General features: G+C 39.7%; 1 protein-coding gene across 1 annotated transcript in view; it reads right to left on the bottom strand.

Annotated features, from left to right (window-relative positions):
• Positions 1-8,256, bottom strand: part of PLCE1 (phospholipase C epsilon 1) — a 273,612-nt gene that overhangs the window by 78,325 nt on the left and 187,031 nt on the right. The window contains exon 6 of the mRNA XM_023509556.1: positions 7,479-7,684. Within this exon, the coding sequence (XP_023365324.1) occupies positions 7,479-7,684 (206 nt within the window). The remainder of the gene's footprint in view (positions 1-7,478; positions 7,685-8,256) is intronic.

The raw sequence follows: 8,256 nt of genomic DNA, 5'->3' as shown, positions 1-8,256 counted from the left end.
GAACCCGCCACCTTAGGTGTATGCGGCTGGCACCTTAGCCTCTTGAGCCACAGGCGCTGAGCCGAAATAATATATTTTAAAAATAAGATACTATTAGTTCAAAGACCCTCACTGGGAAATATGATAAGGGTGACAGATAAGAACCCAGCTGTCTTTGACAACCTAAGCTCTTCTCTTTCTGTGTATGTGTACACATAAAATGCTAGCCTGCTGGAAAATTGAGCAAGTTCCCTTCCCTGAGCCAGGAACCTGGATTATAAGAGCCTGGAGGAGTGAAGGCATGGGAGACTTCATTGCCTCTTTTGTATATGCCCACTCTGGCAGGAACCTGCCCAAAAGATTCATTCTCTTCAAAGTAGCAGTAGTTGTTTGCAAGATTAAGGTTTTTGCTCTTTGGTCCACAGACATCTTAGCAAAGTGCTGGATAGACTGTGAAGGCGCTGGTCCATAGGCTGCTCCATATGTCTCTAGGAAGGAGGTTCTCATTATCTTGAGTTACTTGAACAGCCTACTGTCTCTTAGCCAGGCAAAGGCAGCAGCTCTGGGCTTGTTCACCCTCCTCAGTCTAGACCAGTGGTTCTCAACCTGTGGGTCCTGACCTCTTTGTAACAATGAAAATACATCCTGCGTATCAGATATTTACATTACGATTCATAACAGTAGCAAAATTACAGCTATGAAGTGTCAACAAAAATAATTTTATGGTTGGGGGTCACCACAACATGAGGAATTGTATTAAAGGGTCGTGGCGTTAGGAAGGTTGAGAACCTCTGGCCTAGACCATGGTCCCTGAACAAGGTCGCCATTCCTGCTTTCACACATTCCTGCTTCCAAACTCCTTGCCCCACCTAAATGAACATTCTTTAAAAGAGTCGACCAGAGATATAAAATTTTATCATCCCACAGATCTAATGGCCATAAAATCCTTTTAGAGCTCTACACCAGAGATAACCTAAATATCCAGCAACAATCAAATGTATACATAAATTTTAGGGTATTCATACAATGTGATTCTGTACAGCAATAAAAATAAGTAAGTGATAGACAACTATATATAACGATACAGACAAATTTTAAGTAAGACATTCAGGAATATGTATGGTATGATTACATTTATATAAATGTAAATTTTAAAACCAGGCAAAACTATACTGCTTAGTAATGTATATTAGTGGAAAATCTACAAAGCAAAGCAGGATGGCATTACTAGAAAATTTATAATAGTAGTTTTCCTCATGGGGAAAGGGAGTGGCATAACTTAGAAGGAAAACAGAGGATTATGGGTGCTGGAAATAACTCTGGGTGGTAGTTACATACATATTTGTTGATAATTATTCAAATACTTAATTTTTTTGGTAGACTTTATTTTAAGCTAGCTTTAGGTCTACAGGGAAATTGGAAAGACAGTCACCCCACATGAAGTTTTTCTTATTATTAACATTCCATATTAGTCTGATATATTTGTCATAATTTATCAACAAATACTGACACATCGTTATTAATCAAAGTCCATACTGTATTCAGATGTCCTTGTTTTTGCCTAATGTCCTTTTCCTCTTCCAGGCTTCCACCACCTGACCTGACATTTAGTTGTCATGTCACTTTAGACTACTCTTTTTTTTTTTTTAAATTGTTGGGACACTCTAGATTACTCTGGACCATAACAGCTTCTTTCCTTATTTCTTTCCTTATTTTTGATGATCGTGACACTTTTGAGGAGTCCTGGTAAGGCATTTGGTACTTTTTTCAATTAGGATTTGTCTGATATTTTTCTCATAATTAGATTGGTATTATGGGCTTTGAGGAGGAAGATCACAGAGGTGAAGCGCCATTCTTATCATACCACACTGAAGGCACTATCATCACTGTGACTTACCCCTGCTGGTGTTGGCCCTGATCACCTGGCTGAGATAGTGTTTGCCACATCCCTCTAAAGCATCATTTTTAAAAAATTTCTTTCCATACTATACTTTTCAAAAGAAAGTCACTATGCCAAGTTTATACTTAAGGAAGGGGGAATAGGGCATGCACAGTGGCTCATATCTGTAATCCCAGGCCTTTGGGAAGCCGAGGCAGGAGGAGAGCATAAGGCCAGAACTTTGAGATCAGCCCTGGCAACAGAGTGTGATCTTGTCTCTACATATATTTAAAAAATTAGCTGTGTGTGGTGATGCACAACTCTCAGCTACAAAAGAAACAGAAGCAGGAGGATTGCTTGAGCCCAGGAATTCAAGGCTATAGTTGGATGCGATTGTACCGCTGCACTCTAGCCTGGGGGACAGAGCAAGACTCTGCCTCCAAAAACAAACAAACAAACAAACAAAAAAACAGAAAAGAAAAAACTGAATGGGGAGTTATGCTGCAGCTCCTTGACGGTGAAGAATCTACGTAAGTTCTTTGAATTCTTCTGCATGGGGTATCTTTTTCTTCTCCCTCATTTGTTTGTTTATTTATAATTTTTATATATCATTTACTTTTATCCATATAAACTCATAGACATTTATTAATACTTTGAGTGGGTTATAATCTAATACTCCTGCATTTATTTTGTTGCTCTGGCCCTTGGGCCCTTCCAGTTGGCTCTCATGTCCTTTTACTTGCTCCCATGATTGTGTGTTTTCTTTTGAGCATTTCCTTACTTTCCGACACAACAAGATGCTCCAGGCTTATCTTGTATAGTTTCTGCCCGGTCCTTTTTCAAGTAAACTTGCACCATTTTATTGAAGAATGGTGTTAGAAACCAAGATTTGGTGCTAGGTGCAAATAAATGATAATTTACGTACTTTTCTTAATTTTATACTTCATAATAAATAGTGGAAAAAGAGAAAGTTTCTGTGACTAACTTACCTTTACCCCACTGAAATTGCTCTCAGTAACAATAGAAAACCTACTTATGTCCTCTTATACATATGCTTCATACATACAATATGGTGATTAGGAACATGCCCTCTGGAGCTTATGTTAAGCTCTACCACCTGTTTGCTGTGTGACCTCATTAAAAACACTCAACCTCTCTGAGCCTCACCGTACTTATCTGTTAAATGACAAAAAGGCAATGCCTATCTTTCAGTGTAATGGTAAAGATGAAATAAGAATGAAATACGATAATAGTTAGAAAGCACTCAGCACAGCATCTGGCTCAACAAAGTACACTACTATAATTAAATACAGGAAGACTGAGGTTTCATTCCTTCCACTTCTCCTTCCTCACATCCTCTTCTCTAGGCTAAATCAGCCCAGCTGTTCCTCTACTGGGGCTCACTTCTGAGACCACTTCCGTTTCTCCACGTCATACTTCCTTGTTATTTTTTGAAGAGCAAATAGAATTTAACTGGCGAGCATCAGTGCCCATATAGTATAACATGCAAGTATATTAATATGAACATAAAACTTTGATTTTAATTTAGCTGGAGAAATGGTGTTTCCCATATTTCATTTAAATTGAGTTCTCAGCTAAGTCAAGCATTTTCCAGCGAAAAACTACAGGCATTAGGAAAAATAATGTTTGGAAAGGAAAATCAAAGGCTTTTCTGGAGCCTGTTTCTGCAGCTCAGAGGTGATATAAGCTGGGAGAGAGGGGACACTGTCCTTCTTGGCATCAGTTTTTATTTTAGAACTCTAAAGGAACTAATGCCAGATGGTAATAATTCCATTAAAAAGCAATCTTCCAGGGACTAATGCTCAAAATAAAATTGACAATTGTTTGTAATGAAATAAATTCATTTCAAGCAGGAAACTAGTAGCTGTTGTCTCTTAGTTGATACGGTGAATTCTATGCAATCTTGTGCCTAATTCTCTCAGGAGATAATTTACTGTAGGATTATAAGAAACAATGAGGTGGAATATTAAAATTTATTTAGGAACTCAATAATAGTAACCAACGATCAGAGACGTGGTTTACTGGCAAAGAAACCACTTTGTCAAGCTTAGGTCATAGGCCTTTAGGATAGGACCAACGGGTGAAATCAGAAGGAAGGTTTTTATCTCATTCCTGAAGAGCTCCTACACTATCCTCCAGTTAGAAACCATAAATTGACAGATAAACACTTTTATAATGTTCCTTGATGAAAATCTTTTTTTTGGAGACAGAGCCTCAAGCTGTTGCCCTGGGTAGAGTGCTGTGGCATCACAGCCCACAGCAACCTCCAGCTCCTGGGCTCAAGCGATTCTCCTGCTTCCATCTCCCAAGTAGCTGGGACTACAGGCACCCGCCACAACACCCAGCTGTTGTTTGGCAGGCTCGGGCTGGATTTGAACCTGCCAGCTCAGGTGTATATGGCTGGCACCTTAGCCGCTTGAGCCACAGGTGCCAAGCCCTTGATGAAAATCTTCTAGAAGGAGCTAAAATAGTATTTGTCAACCTGGTTATGTATTTTCTTGAACTTGAACCACCAGGTGATAAACAAGTCTAAATTTAATTTTTTAAAGAAGAAAATCTGTACCCTTTCCAAAGGACATGCTAAAGCTGTTTTCTGTCATAAAATCTAGTGTTTTAAAAGCTCTCTTCTGGATAATTCTTGCTTTTAATTAAACTAGAACCTTCCCTGACTGCAGGCAGTTTCTAAATTACAGCTGAGTGGTGCGTGGATTTTGGAGCCAGCCCGCCTGAACTTAAATCCAGCCCCTGCTAGCTGTGAGATCTTGGGTGAAATGGAAATGTTGTGAGGATTAAACTGTTTAATATACGGAAAGTATTTAAGACAGTGTTTGGTTAAACATAGGCACTAAATAAATATCAGTCTCTTAAATACTGCTAATATTATTATTGTTTGGATTGTGTTTACAAATCAGTATTATAGAACAAAGTCATCTATACAAATACTTTTTCTCTGTGAAAATGGTGTCTAAGTTTCAAGTTGGAATTTAAGTGATAAGTAAGTCTAAAGTGAATGTTGCAGAGAGTAGGGAAATAGCTTTTTTCTTTGTTACAAATCAAAGAAACAGAATGGGTCTAAGTATTGGCTAAGAGGACAGAAAGGAAGAGAAACAGAGGGCCCCAGGTATCCCCAGCAAAGGAGGAGAATGAGACTGTGTTAAGGTCTGGGCTGGGCTGAAGCAGTGGCTGTACATGAAGGATGCTGGAGGTGGGTATTGGTAAGGTCGGGACTTGTCTGCAGCATCCTCTTTCTTGAATAACTGATTGGCTTCCTAGCATTTTATTATTTGGGGCGTCCACATGCATGCATGTGTGTGTGTGGTTAATGCTGGTAACTATCAGCCTAGCTCCCAGCAACCTCAAACTCCTGGGCTCAAGTGATCCTCCTGCCTCAGCCTCCTGAGTAGCTAGGACTACAGGTGCCCACCATTAAGCCTGGCTAGTTTTTCTATTTTTAGTGGAGACAGGGTCTTGGTTTGCTTAGGCTGGTCTCTAACTCCTGTGCTCAAGCAATCCTCCCACCTCAGCCTCCCAGAGAGCTGGGATTATAGGCCTGAGCCACCACACCTGACCCAGCTTTCTTATTTTCTATCCCTGAGGGGTTGGATTATCTTCCAGACAAGTCTCTAAGGAGACAAAAGGGGAGTGGAGTGCACAGTAAACAACTCTTTTCAGTACAGGAGAAGAGTATGACCTAGAGGTGCTTCTGAAACAGGGACCACTGCCCTCACCTAAGTGCTCAGCTCTCCAGAATGTCTGCTTGGCAGTTGAAGGGGATGATGGCAGACAACCACGATAGCCACCAGGTATAGGGCACTTACAATGTGCTACACATTTGCTTTATTGATGTGCCTTGTCTCACATTGTCCTCACAACAGCCCTATGAATCAGTTTTATTGTTCCCATTCTACAGATGACAAAACTAAGGCTTAGTAAGGTTAAGGGTCACCTACTCAGGGATCCATAATATCCATAATAGATTGTGATTTCCTTTTTCCTTTGGCTATAAAGAATCTCAGAACAAAATGTAGTCACTGTACAGACTGTATATTATATATTTTTTTATGTTTTATTTTCTCTATCTTCATTTTCTTTTCCCTTACTATCCTCAAGTATTCACTTTTATTCTTATAAGCATCTATAGAATCATTTGTGGGAAGAGGTAGATGTATACACAGATGTATAGATCCCTATAGAGAGAGACAGGTCTAGATTAAGGACTTAAATGGCACTGAGCTACTTCCCACAAGGATGTGCTTATTTGTAGCACGTCTACAATCTCTTCTCTATACAGATTGCTACTAATGTCGGTAACTTGCTAGTGAGGAAACTCTCAAACCATCTCTGATCTGACATAAACTAAAAACAAGAAAAACCAAAAAGATGTGGTAAAAGATGTTCATGAGACACTTGAATTTTAGGGCCAAGACATTATGGTAAGGGAAATAACAATTGATCTTTGAGCACCTGGGTCCTCAATGAGGGAATGAGCTAAGAAGAAAGGTTTGAAAAGAAGCCCAAAGACTTTGGAGTCTGGAATTTATACTTCCTTAAAAAAAGAACAGCAGTAGGAATCCAGATACAAGATGTTTATTTCTGTGTTCACCACGGAATCTAAGTGCTACAACCTCATAGAAATTATTTTCTAAAAACACTGTTGTTTTTCACAATGTAGGCACATGCAAGTCAGGAAAGGGTTGGCAGCACAAACAGTACCACTTTACACAGACACACATGTAAAGACTCCAAGGAAACTGAATGCCTCACCAATAGTGGCTGCAAAGGAAACTTCTCACAGCAAAGACATCAAATCCAGTAGAATTAACGGTTTTAGGGATGGCTCAGAAGGATTTCTCCACCTGGGCCAGGCTCTGCCACTTGATGTTAGGCTTCAGCAGGAATAAAAGGCCTTAAAGAAATTCAAGGGCTCCCCTAAGCCTCCTGACTTCTCCACTTTTCACTTTGTTGTGGGGAAGCACGTCTGGCTGGAGTGCAATGCTTGCTGATAAACAGCAATAGGAACCACTGAGAAATTACAAAGCTGCCCATGCCTTGTGCGAGCCGGGCTAACTTTAAAGCTCCTCAGAGAGCCGTGTTTCTAAAAGTGAAGTCCAGAACCCCTGACTTAGAATCACCCAGAATTTGGGGGTAAAAATATGGATTCGGGGGCATCACCTCTGACCTACTAAATCAGTATAGTTAATTTAAAAATATTTTAATACCCACCCTCGTATCCCACCCAGCAGTTAATATAAACCACTGTCACAGAAACCCTGAAATAAAGAAAGAACGGAGCTCTAATTCTGAAATTAAATTTGTTGAAGTTTTAGAAACAGTAGGATAGCCCTAGATTTTTTAAAAGGGATAACAGCTGACAAGAAGTTAAATTATGAACAGTAATTTTATAACAAAGCAGCAGCATGAGAAAGGTAAATTCTAATTCAGAGTTGGTGCCATTTGCAGGTAAAAGATCATGGCTTACGGGTAAAAGCGGTAGGTTTTTATTAGGTGTCTCTCTGAAACTAAATTGAAGTAGAAAAAAAGACTAATCAACAGGAAAAAAGAAATGAGCATTTCCCCCCTTGTACTCCGTAAAACTTACTGCCATCGGCTTTTTTCCTTCAAGGAGTTTTTCCTGGAGCTGCTCCCTTCACTGGGACTGTCCTCCTCCTCCGTCTCCAGACTCCGACTGCAGCTCCTAATGATTTGAAATATGCTGTTGACAGTGGACTCCTTCTCCGAATTCTTTAAGCCATTTTGTCCCACTCGTTGTAAGAAATTATCTTGTCCACTGTAATCTGCGACAAACTATAGAAAAATATATGGAGGATTTGTTGTTGCAAGTTAACATACTATGTCTACATAACCTACTTGGCCAGGAAAATGAAATCATAATAGTAATAAGTAATGGCTTCTGCACCGATTTTATGGGAAAGAAAACAAGAACCTCCAGGAAAAACATTTCTTTTTTCATTTCACCACATGAAATATCAAAACTCACCCTTGTTTCCACTGAGACAAATTTAATCCCTCTAGGAATCAACACTCCACTCCGAATTTAAAACACAAAAAGCAATATTATTTCAGGGCTCCCTAAGGAGAAGATTAGCCATTTTTCAGAGGAAGGGCAGGGTTATTTTATCCTTGTAGTGAGAATTGAGAAAAACCATGACCAAAGTGTACTATTTTGTGGAACCGGTTAAAAGGACTAGGGCCCAAGGAAAACAGAGAAAAGGTGATGTTTGGCTTCTTAGTGGTTTTTTTTTTTTTTTTTTTTAGAGATAGTCTCATTTTGTAGCCCTCGGTAGAGTGTCGTGGCATCACAGCTTACAGCAACCTCCCACTCTTGGGCTTAGGTGATTGTCTTGCCTCAGCCTCCC

This window comes from Otolemur garnettii, unplaced genomic scaffold, assembly GCF_000181295.1.
Source record: "Otolemur garnettii isolate 467f Iridium unplaced genomic scaffold, OtoGar3 scaffold00008, whole genome shotgun sequence".
NCBI lineage: Eukaryota > Metazoa > Chordata > Mammalia > Primates > Galagidae > Otolemur > Otolemur garnettii.
The sequence above is the reverse complement of the archived record's forward strand: the minus strand, read 5'-3'. Positions and strand labels throughout refer to the sequence as shown.